This window comes from Necator americanus, chromosome III (assembly GCF_031761385.1).
Source record: "Necator americanus strain Aroian chromosome III, whole genome shotgun sequence".
Taxonomy (NCBI): Eukaryota; Metazoa; Nematoda; class Chromadorea; order Rhabditida; family Ancylostomatidae; genus Necator; species Necator americanus.
Window position 1 is genome coordinate 4069111 of NC_087373.1, and position 13996 is coordinate 4083106.

The 13996-nt window shown below is 39.4% G+C and overlaps 3 protein-coding genes across 4 annotated transcripts in view; 2 read left to right on the plus strand and 1 right to left on the minus strand.

Moving 5' to 3' along the window:
• Positions 1-2693: 2693 nt before the first annotated feature.
• Positions 2694-6970, plus strand: RB195_008559 (uncharacterized protein; the record flags this gene model as incomplete). The annotated part of the gene is made up of 16 exons (XM_064195118.1): positions 2694-2712; positions 2785-2867; positions 3144-3233; positions 3406-3493; positions 3621-3730; positions 3815-3915; positions 3970-4176; positions 5039-5141; positions 5219-5330; positions 5390-5520; positions 5574-5657; positions 5715-5822; positions 6049-6145; positions 6420-6570; positions 6629-6769; positions 6826-6970. 16 exons carry the CDS (start codon positions 2694-2696, stop codon positions 6968-6970), a joined length of 1770 nt encoding a protein of 589 aa, XP_064046263.1.
• Positions 6971-8841: 1871 nt separating this feature from the next.
• Positions 8842-11204, plus strand: RB195_008560 (uncharacterized protein; the record flags this gene model as incomplete). The annotated part of the gene is made up of 8 exons (XM_013444840.2): positions 8842-8869; positions 9356-9414; positions 9467-9544; positions 9659-9769; positions 9834-9901; positions 10043-10194; positions 10742-10812; positions 11097-11204. The coding sequence occupies 8 exons, from the start codon at positions 8842-8844 to the stop codon at positions 11202-11204; spliced, it is 675 nt and encodes a 224-aa protein (XP_013300294.2).
• A 1467-nt stretch (positions 11205-12671) lies between these two features.
• Positions 12672-13996, minus strand: part of RB195_008561 (uncharacterized protein) — a gene marked incomplete at both ends in the record, with an annotated part of 7398 nt that continues 6073 nt past the window's right edge. Inside the window, 4 exons of one of the 2 annotated variants that reach the window (XM_064195119.1) lie at positions 12672-12730; positions 12830-12920; positions 13785-13892; positions 13953-13996. The exon at positions 13953-13996 is cut by the window's right edge and continues 76 nt beyond it. In XM_064195119.1, coding sequence (XP_064046265.1) covers positions 12672-12730; positions 12830-12920; positions 13785-13892; positions 13953-13996 — 302 coding nt within the window. The remainder of the gene's footprint in view (positions 12731-12829; positions 12921-13784; positions 13893-13952) is intronic. The other variant, XM_064195120.1, reaches the window with a different exon arrangement.

The following is a 13996-nucleotide window of genomic DNA, read 5'->3' on the forward strand; positions in this document are numbered from 1 at the left end:
TCTCACCACATGTAGAACCGTGGTTTTCTTCCAGTATCTTTAGATTGTATTTAAGTTATTAACTTACAAAATCATTTCTTTTTTCTTGTCACGTACTACTCGTTCCTCTCATAAACTCCTAAACAATCATCGTACCATATCTTTCTAGAACAGTTTTGAGCTTATAATTTCTTTTTAGAAAACGTACCGTCAGGTTGTTCAGATTGCTAGTAAATTATACATCTAATCATTTGATGATTTGCATACTAAGATTGCTGTCGTATGACATCAATCATTAGTATGCAAATCATCAAATATATAGTCGATGACGAATGTGTTCAACCGAATGAATACTGAATACGCCTTCAATTCGATTGTTTTAAAGAAGATTATAAGCAGAGGGGAAGTGTCCTTCCGTGTCATTGAATGGGAAATCTGCGTCGCTTTTCTCCGATTGAACAAATTCAATGCTGACGATACCTTTTTCTGTGCCGCTGCACACACATTTCGGATCATATATGCGATAGTCGGAGCCAGTGTTCGGACTCCCTTCACTTCGGGACGGTTGGCGAATGAATCCTTCTCATCACTTGAGCTGCACCCCATCAGCTAGACCCCCCCCCATCACCTGAGGAGGGTCCGGCTCCTACCTATCGCACGTATGTTTCGGACACTTCCACAAATCAATATCATGTCTGTAACCATGCAACCCTGCGCGGAATCATTAGCTTGTTATTCCTCATCGGCACACTGCTTCCTGATGACGCTATTGAAACGATGTTTTGATGGGAGAAGCCAAGTCTATGCTCTGTGCATGGATTAAACGGTCCGAATATAGAATCCAAGTGGATTCAGCTGAAACTCCACGCAGACCAGGTCGACTTCATTCCTACGATCGTTACTGCCCCGCGATAATACGTATTAATGCGACAATGAATTCCAAAATAATTCATAATAATGTTCATGTGACTGACTGTTGACTACAGTTTCAAACGCAATACTAGCACTAAGTGAATGCTTAAAGGGAAGACTTATTTGTTGGTTTTAATTGAACTTTTCGGCTTCAAAAAATTACTAAGTAAAAGCAAGTAAAGGACCCTATAGTTCTGTCAAGTTCCCGACTCGAGTTCGGATATCCGTTTCTATTATTTATAGTTGAGTAAAAACGACATGGAGGCACGGTGCAGTTGCGTAAGCGGCTACTCACGAAGTGCCGCGGTGGAGCATAGCGGTTGGGCTCGCGTAAGGATCCTCGCTACCCCCATCCATCTCTGCAGTTCGCCATGGTCCCACATCGATTCTAACCGCTGTCTCCACCGCCGCACCGCATCGTGCGCAGCCGCTTACGCAACTGTTCGTGCTTTATGTTTTTTTGACCCGACTATAATTTCGTGCGGGTGACCGCGACGCATTCTCTCTGCGCTCTGCCCTGCTCAGTTGAACTTTGCTGCGGTCGCGCCGGCAAACATACGGTATACGCGTTTCTAGTCCAGAAATTCGCTTTCATATGCGCCTCATCTTTAAAACATTGCTTTGGTTTTGCATTCCCTTACGAGATTTTACAGAAACGTAAACAAGGAGAAGCAGAAATTAGGAAGATTACGATGACAGTCTGAGGAAACGTGACTGGTTGATAAGAGAAAATAAGATGGGAACGTGTTTGTTCATGCACGCATTTAGCCGATCGACACGTAGGATCTCTACAGTCGTATTCAATAAACTAATAAGAATCGTCTACTGTTAATGAGAAAAAGCGTAGCGGCTTACATTTTAGAAAAATGCTAAAGCTTATGTAAACTACTTAATTTGGAGTATTCATCTGTAAACTGTGTGTGAGGTTTTTTTTTTCTTTTTTTTCTGATATTACCCTCTGGGAATCATTTTACAAAGTATTTTCATTATCAGACAGATAACCTTATTGTAACAAACGAAGTCCAGTTAGTAAATTAAAAAAGAAAAAAGTAAAAGAAAAAGAAGTAAATTCACTTGAATTTTCATATAATTCATATGCATTGTGTGCCATTTCATCATAACTTGTACCCGATTATGTTTATTAGTGCTTAGTTGGGTACGGCTGAAGTTTTTTTTTTTTCTAAAGATTAGTATCATAACAGATGTTTCACTTTGAACTCCGTAAAATCTCTATTCATGAAAAATCTTTTTGTTTTTTCTGTAAGTGTTTGTTCGATTATCGTAGTAGTCGAGTTGTGTTGTTTTCACGACCACCTTCTGCCGTTTTTCTTCTGTTTTGGCGTCACAGCGCTGTCGATTTTTTGATAACATCTATGTTCGGTTGGAATTTCTTGTTTCGGCAGTGCTGTTGTAGTTACTGGACTTGCGAAGAAGTCCTTTAGTTTTGAATCACCACTCTCTACGAGACTACCTGTCTCATCCTTTTATTCTCATAGTTGCCGTCTCAAAACTACTCGCCAAGTATGCGGATGTGTTTTTTTGTATTTTTACAGCATGTCTCCTAGAAACAGTGTTGTAGGGGTTTCCATGTTCCCATCCACTTGGGCAACAGACAGATTTTTGGCTGGATATGTATAACAATTCCATTTTTTGCGTGAAAATCCTTCCCAAACGACTAACTCTCACGCTGATCAATCTATGTTCGCTCAATTCGATTGGTGCAGACAAAAAGTTCAAATCAAACAAAGACTTCAGCTTCACCGCCATCGTCAGCGAACTGTTAACCTCACGTAGTCCCCGTGATGTCCACGGACTCGAAGGGTTTGTCCTTGTCTACACGATTTTTTTTTTTGTTGATTAGGAAGATTTTGTCCCTGACACTCTTTTTTTTAGTTTCCGGTTTGCGATTCACATTATGTACAGAAGACGATGACGACATTATTTGTATAGATCAGAAGCAGTCACTCTTTGCACAGGTGTGTTTCTCTGTTTTTTGCTCCATGTTGTCCGGTTACGTAGCTGTAACAAAGTAACATGAACTGGAGAGTCTTGAATGTATTCCTTCGTAGGTTTCGCAGTTGTTAAATTTTGTAGTTCCCTAGAACATGGTGGTCTCCCTTGCCATTATGGAAATAACTAACTGAAATGTGTCAATATACATCAATTTATACATTTTTCTTTCTGAAAACGTGGACATCTGGACAATTATGGGATTTATCTTCGATAACTGATTGACCTCGTGTCGATTTCAGGCTTTTGCTGCTTTAAACGAGTTACGTTGCAATGGACAACTTTGTGACATTGTTCTAGTCGTGGAGGGACGGAAAATCAGCGCACATAGGGTATGACGTTAGATTCATGTTTTTATGTTGTTTTTTTTTTTGAGGGATTTTTTTTTCGTCCGAGCTCTTACTAAACCTATTTCGCGATTTTTGCGGGCATAATTAATGGGACTTCTTTTCCGATTCTAATCAATAAAACCAGTACATGCGTTGCTACATTTGTATATTATAGGTAGTCTTAGCTGCTTCTATACCATACTTTCGAGTGATGTTTACCACTGAGATGCTAGAAGCGAATCAGACAGAGATTGTTCTACAAGGTAAGCGCTAATGAAGTTATCTATTCCCCTTCTTTTTCTTTCATTATCTCCAAGCTCAGAGTGGAGTTTTATTGTGCTAAGAATAGTAGAGGACATTGGAAGCACGAGTCTCACTATTTTTTTAAAGATCTTGACTACGATACTTTGGAACAACTGGTTTCATTCGCTTATTGCGGAGAACTTCGAATATCTGCCGGGAATGTCCAATCAGTTATGATTGGAGCTAATTTTCTTCAGGTGAGTCTTCCACCCTCGTAGAGTACTTATAATTTATTCTTTTGATCTTTTCTTCCTCCCACGGGTATCCACTCATCTTTTCAGCTAGACGGCGTTGCGGAAAAATGTGCTGAATACCTGCAAACACGATTGCACACTTCGAATGTTTTGGCAATGCGGGCTTTCTGTTCTGCACTAGGGTGCAGGTGGGCTGAGTTTTAGGAGATTGCGAGATTCTGTTTACAGCACTAATATTTCAGAGCTGTTGTCGCTGCGGCGGATCGTTTTGTACAGAAGCATTTCATGTCTGTAAGCCGCTGTGATGAATTTCTGCAACTTACCGTAGATGACGTAGTTGAGTTGTTGTGCATGGATGGACTGTACGTGGAATCCGAGGAAGCAGTGTTTGAAGCAGCTTTTCGATGGATTCAACATGACCGGGAAAAGAGGAGGAAGTACGCATCGAGGTTGGAAGGAACCCATATTTTATAAGAAAAAGATAGGTTTAGTGTGTGAAAATTCATGTCACGTTGATGTTGAACAACAGAAAAGTGGAAGCCAGGCAATGAACCGTAAATTTTTGATTATTTATTTCCATTTGATTCGTGATGTCATGATAGTGGCAATGAGGAAGGTTATCTCAGAGATTTTGTTACCATCAAGTTTCTACGCGACTTTTTTTTTCAAAAGAAGGATGTGTTGGCGTTTTTCTCTGATCAAATAGCAACATGAGGCAGGTAAGGCGCAATCGCTAGGTTTCTCTGTTGCCGCACGGTCCCGACCTTAGTCCAGCAAGGCCTTTTATTCCTCTGGGGTCGATAAATTGGCATCAGGCTTGTCTGCGAGGACAAAAACACTGACCTGATGCATCGCCAGCGGCCCCCGCAAGTCATTGTTTTGGCCAACACGCGTTCTAAAACCTTAACGATTATGAATTGCAGAGAAACGCGTTGGCGCATCCCAAGTGGATTGATATCGCCAAAGACTTAAAACAGCAACATGCTGTCTAGGACATTCTTTGCATTGCAAGAAAAGGAACTAATTCACTGAAAATATTTTGGCTTCTATGTATTGCCTTGTAAATGGAGCTTTAGTCTTGTAAATAGAGCGGTACGAAGGGTGGTTTCAGAGAATTCTTACCGCGTAAATAATTACCTATCTCTTAATATTTTTCTATATATTTATGTATCTAATTAATAAACAGCTTTTGCCTCAACTTTGAAGGAAGAACAAATGCCCGACTCCTGCCTCGTTGTTTTTAAATGGACATTCCCCCGCATTTCTCCTTTATTTTTGGATGCAGATGTTATGGAAAAGAGTTTTTTGCAGACTTCTTGCATGTGTACGTCTTCCGCTCCTCAAGCCATCATTTTTGGCGGATGAAGTAGCAAGTCATCAGCTGATACGAGGAGATCTTGCCTGTAGAGATTTGGTATGTGTAGTTACCCCGGTCAACCTAGTTATAACATCCTAGGATCATTTGAAAATAAACTTTAAACTCAATTTTAGGTTGATGAAGCTAAGGACTATCACCTTATCCCTGAACGAAGACCATACCTGCGATCCTTTCGGACAAAGGCTCGATGTTGTAATGATGTCCCCGGTTTGATGTTTGCTATAGGTAATCGGACATCAGCGTTTCTCTTTGAGCGTTATGGCCACAATTTTCCCCTTGTTCAGGCGGATTGTCAACCGGTGGCGATTCACTTTCCACTGTAGAAATGTATGATCCACTTACGAGAAGATGGACTCCTGTCAAATCGATGACAAGTTTTCGTTCCAGGGTTGGCATAGCAGTGCATGATCGTAAAGTAGGATCTTTTTTTGTTGCTCCCTATCTATAAAAAGATTTAACTTTTTGTAGATATATGCTATTGGTGGCTTCAATGGACATGATCGGTTAAAGATAGTGGAATCTTATGACTATAACAAGAACGAATGGACTCCGGTAAGAAGTTGGTCTGTGTCAAATATCGGACTCACCGGAATTTTGATAATTTTCCAGGTTGCTTCCTTGGCAAAAAAGCGGTCAGCGTTGGCAGCAGCCTTTTTTAATGGAAAGCTCTATGTTTGTGGAGGTTACGATGGGATTACAAGTCTGGCTACAGTGGAGGTCAGTTTAAAATCTACTCAGTCAGCGCTGGTATTCTTGAACCGGACGATTGCAATGCACATTTTGTTAGGTTAGCACAAAAGAAAGTGGAATTGTGTACCAGACAGTGCGTCCACTGCGGTGGACGTGTTGCAGTTAAACCTGGTTGCAGGATTTTGGTGCAAACTGTTACTGATCTTCAGGATACTGCTGATGCACTGATTGTATGATATTTTTCCTTCTATAGGTTTACTGCCCGGAGAAAAACACTTGGGAGTTGGGAGAATCGATGACCAAACAGCGGAGTGCAGCCGGAGTAGCTGTGCTTGATGGATATCTCTATGGTATGTTTATCTTCGCAATCATTGTATCTCAGCAAACCGCAGAATCATATAATCTTGGTGTTCTATTCAACCTTTTTACTGGTTGAAAACGAAGGAATGTAACGGGCTCACTATTTGATACCAGCATGCATTTTGATGTAGCTACCAACTGCGCAGAGTTTACCATTCATCCGATACCTCGTACCGTAGGAAAATTTGTCTTTCGCATTGTGCATTCTCATCTATGTCAGGTTCCTCCGTAATTTTTTTATTGTCGATTTTTTTTGTATTGCAGTGATGGGTGGTCATGATGGAATGTCTATTTTTTCGTCAGTGGAACGGTTTTCGCCCGAAAAAGGTCAATGGGAGGCAGTCCCTTCTATGTTGTCAAAACGTTGTCGACTGGGTGCGACGACCTTAAATGGCAAAATATACGTCTGCGGAGGGTTAGGAGCCGTTGTTTTCAAAGACGCTATCCACTTATTGTAATTGAAGAACATTTAGTTACGATGGAGCACAATTTCTGAACAGCGTCGAATGTTTTGATCCCACAACAATGCGCTGGTCACCTGTGACTCCAATGAATATTAAGCGAAGCCGAGTATCTTTAGTAGCAAATGCTAATGCTATATACGCCATAGCTGGGTAAGCTTCATTTACAATAAACCTGTGAAATATCTTCTGTAACCGTAGTGTTTTAGATACGATGGTATGTCAAATCTTTCATCGATGGAGGTTTATCGAGAGGAGACAGACCAATGGGAATTGGCCACACCTCTTGGATCCCACGAAGGTGGCGTTGGTGTTGGAGTGATCCCAATCCCACCGAATATGCTTTCTGGTTAGGTCGATTGTATTGACTTTTGCAGTAGAATTGCGGATTTGTACATAACTGTAGCATGTTTGTACAGGTTTTAAATTTCCCTTTTTCAAATTTTCAGGATAGTTTTACATACAAGCTTCATTGCAAGTGTTTTTGAATATGTAATCTTTGTGATCTTCCTATGCATCAATAGTGCTAGCATAATTTGAATGTAATTCGCCACATTGGTCAGTGATTAGTTACTTCTTTCAGGTTTTTTTTTGTTGGTTCCTTTCATGACTTTGTACGCGGAAGCAAATCGCCATTGCCTCTAGTCATTTCTTTGTACGCAAATACCCCAATTATTAAGGCTACCAGACAACTTGCCCACCTCGAGATTAGTCGGTAAACGGATATCACTGCTATGAATGTTGTGAATTAGACCAGGCCCATCTTGCAGTTGTTACATATCGTTCGTTTTTCTTAGCTATTCAAATCAAATCTATTGTTTGAATGTTTATATCTCCATAACAGAGGAATTTGAAAAGAAATTTTGGTTTAATGGAACGCGAAGATAAAACTATCCATGATGTGTCATTATCATTATATGTATGCATGCATGTTCACCTGTTAGGAACCCAAATGACCGCAGAAAGAAGAACTCATGACGTTGTCTAAAAATACGGTTATGGTCCTAGAGGTCCAAGTTATTGTTTTCCAAGAATTTCTGCGAAAAGTGGTGTTAAAGTTGAAGACAGTGAATATATGATACGCTAGCCGACATGTCAAAAATTTGAATTTCCGTCAATTTGGAAGACCGCGAATACAGACACCAAAAACATCCGGAGTTTTGCAATTGTTTTGCAATTATCTACTTTTTCAACTGCCAATTATCATATGGTGGTTGGGATTTCTGATGCGGTATTTCTCAAAATCTATCGATCCGTGCTTAATTGTTTCAAGTATTGCGACAGATTCATAGCTTCTGATCGAGAAAAAAAATCGGGAACCACAGGTAGTTGGTGGAGAAAGTGATTCGTCCTCAAAAATGTGTTCTCAAAATCTTCTCACCGCTCTATTTGGTTTAAAAAAATCGAGAGAATATCTCTAAGGTACTGAGTAGGTCCAATATTTGCATGCATTTCTTTAAAGGCAGTTTATAACGAAATTGACGTGATACAGAAACCGCAGAGAAAACGTAGAAATCGGGTTGTAGATTACGCGAACGAGCGTGGTACCGCTCTAATGCACCTACTCATCTAAAAAAGAGCGCGGGAACCGTTTTAGTTCCCACGAGGTACGTCAGAACACCTCTCCATGTACAAGTTGCGGTCCACGCAGCAACCTTTTCATTGGTTTTACTTGAAGAAGCTGGTCAGGAGACCTCATTAATCTTCAACCGCTTGCTCATAAGAGCAGAGCGTGCACAAAAGTGGCGCGTTGCAGCTGGTTTCGTAGGAAAGAACGGCGTCTTCCATACCATACGGTCAGGAGAAGACGAGAGGAGCCACGTCCGTTTCTATAATTTACAACCCGAACTCTGTGTTTTTCCTGGGGTTTCCGCGTCTCGTCAATTTCATGATACGCTGCTTTTGAACAATGTTGTGGTGTATGCGTGGGGCACTTGGACGTGTGTACGCGCACGCTCTGCATTACCCTGGACGACTAAGTTTACGGTGTCTGCCTGTTGACAAAAACCGGATATTCTAAAAATTCCGGTCAAAATAGGAACGAGTAGGACTTTTTCTTCTTAAAATACCTATTCCTGTTTTTACTTATTAAATGTGCGTGTATTTCTATCAACTTTTTCATCGCGTATTTTCTCCATCTTTTATTGTCGAGATTTATCGTAACTTCTTACTCTTGAGGTCTTCTGATTAGTTATTATTAAACGCTCATCATTTAGGAAAACAGTATGGCTCGATCGAAAAGGGACAAAGAAGGTATGATATCATTTATTTGTCATTTTCAGAGTTTATATATTGTTCATTTGTCTTGAACTATGAGAACTGTTGGAGTTAAGTTTTTTTTTCTAAAATTACGAAATTCTGGGCTGAAATCCTTCAGTGATCCGGTGGATAATATGCTTTTCAATGTTTCTTTTTATGAGCATCTTCCAGGATTTACCATCAAAAGTTGTATCGCTCTTTAGTTATGCGTGTAAGTATCCGATATCATTTTGAAACTAAAAAAAAAAGAAAACAGGCTCTTTTATTTCTGATACTTGTTATTTAACAGTTTCTGGATCTATGACAAAAATCTCGCGGTTATTATCTGGTTTATTTTAGAAGAAAGCAGATATTTTGTTGCTGCACTAATTTTTCGTCTTCTGTTCACATGAAAATTGTGTTAGGAGATATTTTAAATCCAAGGCTGAATTATGGATCTTCTATCTTGTACTTGTGATGATACAAACCTATTTCTTTTAGTTTCTCTAACGAAGGTAAAGAAGAAGACACGCGAGACCAAGGAAGCGCTTATTAAAGAGGTACTGTAGTGAAGTTTCTGTATTTCATTCTCGCCCTATTTTTGATTTATAGGTCCGTGCCTCCGTGGATAAATATAAACGTCTCTTCGTTTTTAACATTGAGGATATGAGAAGCACACATTTCATACAGGTATCATTCATGTGAGACATGACTTCGTTACCTGAATATTATTTTTTTCCTTTACCATTGAAGATATTTTATTATTTTAAATACTGCAGCTCTTGATTTCTCTATTCCGCTCAGGTTCGACAACGATTTAAAGCAAACAGTAGATTTTTCTTTGGTAAGAATAATGTTATGGCGATTGCATTAGGAAAAGACGAATCCTCCGAATATGCTCCGCAGTTGCACTTAGTAGGTTATGTTCTGTTTGTGCATTTTGGCAAGTGAAAGATTTATTCAGTTAGTGTCATTTTAGGTGAGTCGAGAACTTCAAGGACAATGCGGACTCATGTTTACTCTGTTATCTAAAGATAGAGTCGCGAGGTGCTCCCGAAAAATATTTTTGCTGCATTTTTTTCCTACAATTCCTTCGTAGTCAGAGTCGTATTAGTTCATGCCCATGCCCTCCTCTTCTTTTTCCGAATAAAGATAAGTTACGTTATTTGTAAAAACTTTTACTTTCAGCATTCTCAAGGAGTTAAATTTCGAGGATCATGCTCGTGCTGGTCATGTTGCGCGTGAGACGATAACCGTACCTGAAGGGCCATTGCCGCAGTTCGCATTCTCCATGGAGCCACAACTTCGGAAGCTAGGATTACCAACCAAACTTGAAAAAGGTAAACTTTGTATCCACTAAGTTTTTTTTTTTCTTAAAGGAGCACACGAGCTTTTTTCGTCCCTTTATTTACGATTTCGTTACTATTTACATAATAGTTTACTATTTTTACTTACTTTATTATTTTATTAAGAAAACAAACTTAACGTTAGTATTTAAGATTTAGTGGGTTACCCATCCACATATTAAGAAGGTTTTTGCATTACGAGCCAGCTTTCCGAGTTATACACAGAATTTTATGTTCAAAAATCGAAATTCAAAATCCAAAATCAAACATTTTGCCAATGGAACCCTTGGAAAATCACGGACTTCTCAACTTCAAAAACATTCTGATAAAATTTCTGTCTTCAAACGAAGTTTTATTGTTTCATATTTCACAAAGTTTTCAACAATTTTTCTTTAGTACCGAATCCCACGTACAAATCGTAATCATAAAACTAGTTCATGCTTCTTCGAAGATTTAGACGCTATGTGATTGTAATTTTTCAATATGAAGGCCTTGGATCATGTTCTACAATGCACTAATCCGAGCATCTTGCTTTTTACAGGAGCTATAGAGCTATATCAAGATTATGAAATTTGCAAGGAAGGAGAGCCGATCACAGCAGAACAAGCAAAGGTAGCAGTTCTCACTTTTTTTACCTTAGCCGGCTAACTTTTTATGTTGATGTGACTTGTTGTCACTTCTCTTCTTTTTTTGCACCAAAGTTTTAACACGACATTTATTTATTTGTTTGCCTATTCATGTTTATCAAATATGTACCAAAAAAGGCTAAATGCGGACCAAGCAGGACCATTGCTTTTTTTTAGAGCTGAAAGGAGCTGTTATTTTGTAACTCACTCGTGGTGGAAGAGGCAGAATAATAAATGATAATTCTACTTAATGATGAAAACTATTTACAGATTCTTAAACTATTCGACTATAAACTGGCTGAGTTCAAAATAAACATCAATTCACGATGGGATAAAGAAGGTGGATACAGCAGTTTTGAAAAGACAAAGAAAACGTAAGATCTTCCTCGATGAGCTAATCTCACAAAGCTGAAATCCCTTTTGTTTTGTTGTTGTTTACACTTCTAACTTGTTGTTTTGTTATTTTCATTGACATTTGTTGCCTTCGTTGTTTGATGTTAAACTTGTTCCGTTATAAAACTTTATTTCCGCTTTTCCAATGGATTTCAACAAAATCCTCCTGCTTATTAAAATAAATTCGTATGTTCGTTGTTGTTCGTAGATCATTTGCTTAACGTGAAAGCAACTGTAGGAATTGAAACTATCTACATTATATCTCCTACATCTAATTGTATTAACTTAAACTGAGCAGTTCGGTGCTTTAGTAAACCCATTGATTTTGAGGCTTCAACGAGCCTCACGCTAGATTTCAGTGAACAATGATGAACGACAACAGTCTATCTATGTTTACCTCCCCAATAAATTGTTGTCGGTCGTCATGTGCGCTTTGGAATGTTCTCCCAAGTAAAGTCGACGTGTTGAACGCAACCATAGGTCTAGATTGGAATTGTCGCATTTTCTTTTATATCCTTATATGTTGAAACAAATCTGGGAGTGATTTACGCACGTAATGTTTCTGGATGCCTCATGTCAGATCAGTTTATGCAAGAGCTTTTTTTGCAAAGCGAAAGCAAGTGTTTTCGTTGCTTGCTATGCTTTTCTATAAGCGAATGTGAGATGAGAACGAATATCATCTCATTTCTGTCAATTACTGCCTTTTTATATTCTTCATTCTCGAGTGCTCATGGACTCTATAGACTTCAAATCGAGCACAACATTTATTACTTATTATTCTTGTTATCTAACAATGCTCTAGAAGAGAATATAAAAGAGGAATTTACACTGCGCTTACGGCTTCGAGCAGAGCGAATCTTATAGACGCAGATAAAACTTGCATACACATGATACAAGTCAACGATAAAAATCAGAAAAGGAGAGAAGAGGGAGAGGAAGTTGTCACAGTGACCTCCTCAGAAGGGGTCTACGCATCTAAGCACGGGGCGCAAGGTACAAGAAATTCCATATAACTATAGAGCTATATAAAGTGCGACTATTACTTCTACTATAAAAACGAAATATTTGGAGAGAATGTGTGATAAAGTAATTGATAATGGAAAATTCGAGTATAGGTAAAACAAAGGGGCATTGATTATACAAGTAAAAAAAAGTTGCCAAAAAGGCTGTCATGCGAGCTGATAATAGCAAACACATGGAGTGCAGATGAGGGAGGGGTTCGGTAGTGTGTTGATAAAATCGAATATCATCGATAAAAAAAGATGCCATTGTGAAGAAAAAACTACCATTACTACTATTACTACTACATTTACTACTTGACCTACTTTAACTACATTACACATAGAAAATGGAGGGAAACTATGCTACGCTTTGCTATAACCATACGATACATGAAAGGCAAGTGTAGATGGGAAACAGGTGCATAGATTGCCTTATGAAAACACGAGAATCCTAAAACTGCGGCGACTCAGGCGGTGTCGCAGACGTGCGCATAGCCTCATTCGATGAATCTGAAACAATAAATCAATGCGATCTCAGGCAGTTATGCCTTGTAGCTTTTATAAGAGAATATAAATGATAATAAAATGAATTCAAATGAGATGACCCACTTTTTGGGTGCTCGTTAGAAACACGCATTGATTGGAATTGTCCATTCAGCGACATCACAGCGCGCGGAGTTGCTCGTATGAAGCGGCCACCCTAAAGAGCGGCGTCTAAAGAAATTGCAGCTGTAATCTACGCAAGGAAGCCACTCTGCAAATTACCCTTTTAATTGTACTTTGAAGACAATCTAAGCCAACCACCTTCCACCAAAAAATGTCATTTTATTTAACTGCATTTCAATCACATCCAATGCTTTTATATATCCTCTTAACTTAATGTGTCTAGTAAAGGGCGACTGTGAGAAAAGAGAGGATTGGTGTAGCAAAAGTTGGTAGCGTTGAGTGGCAATTGTTCACGTATAAATAACTGCACCTTTGAACACTTCTTTCCTGCTATTCTGCTCACCTCTCTTATTTTTTTAGATAACAAAGATTTTGAATACATCCTCTTTTCTTCTTTAAAGGCATCATCCCACGAATCTGAGGTGGTGCAGATTTCAGGTGAAGTATTCCTATGCAGGATGGGAGACTACGGAGAGGGGGGTGGTTCAGTCCATTTCTCCCTGATTGTCGTAAAAAACGGCCCGGAAGATACGGCTTCATTCGTTTTGGCGCACCATTTTGTACAAGAGGTTCGATTAGAGCGCGCCAGTCTTGTGCGGCGCCGCATCTTCCGAGCCGTTTTTTACGGCAATTAGCAAGAAATGGACTGAACCACCCCCCTCTCCGTAGTCTCCCGTCCCGTATACGAATACTCCATCTGAAATCTGTCACCACCTCAGATTCGTGGGGTGATGCCTTTAAAGTGACCACCTACTCACTCATTCCCTCTCTTTTTATTTTCACTAAGAGAAAAAATTCTGATAATATTTTTCAAGCTTCAACCAGAATAATGACATTCCATGCTGAACTACGTGCACCATTCATAAACAATCCATGAATGGAACAAAATCAAGCAAACCGATCGCTGCCTTCTCGGTGGTCTCTTCTGTACATTTCTTCCTGGTGGTCCGAGTCGATGGTTCATGCCAGCTTGACTCTCGAATTTGCAATCACCACTCCCAACATCCTGCGCCAATGGCTGACTCTGACTTTCTTCCCGGTCTCTCGATTGTTCTTTTAAGGCTACCTTTACGTTGACTGCATCGTCGCAGAACACAATCGTCTTTCTGG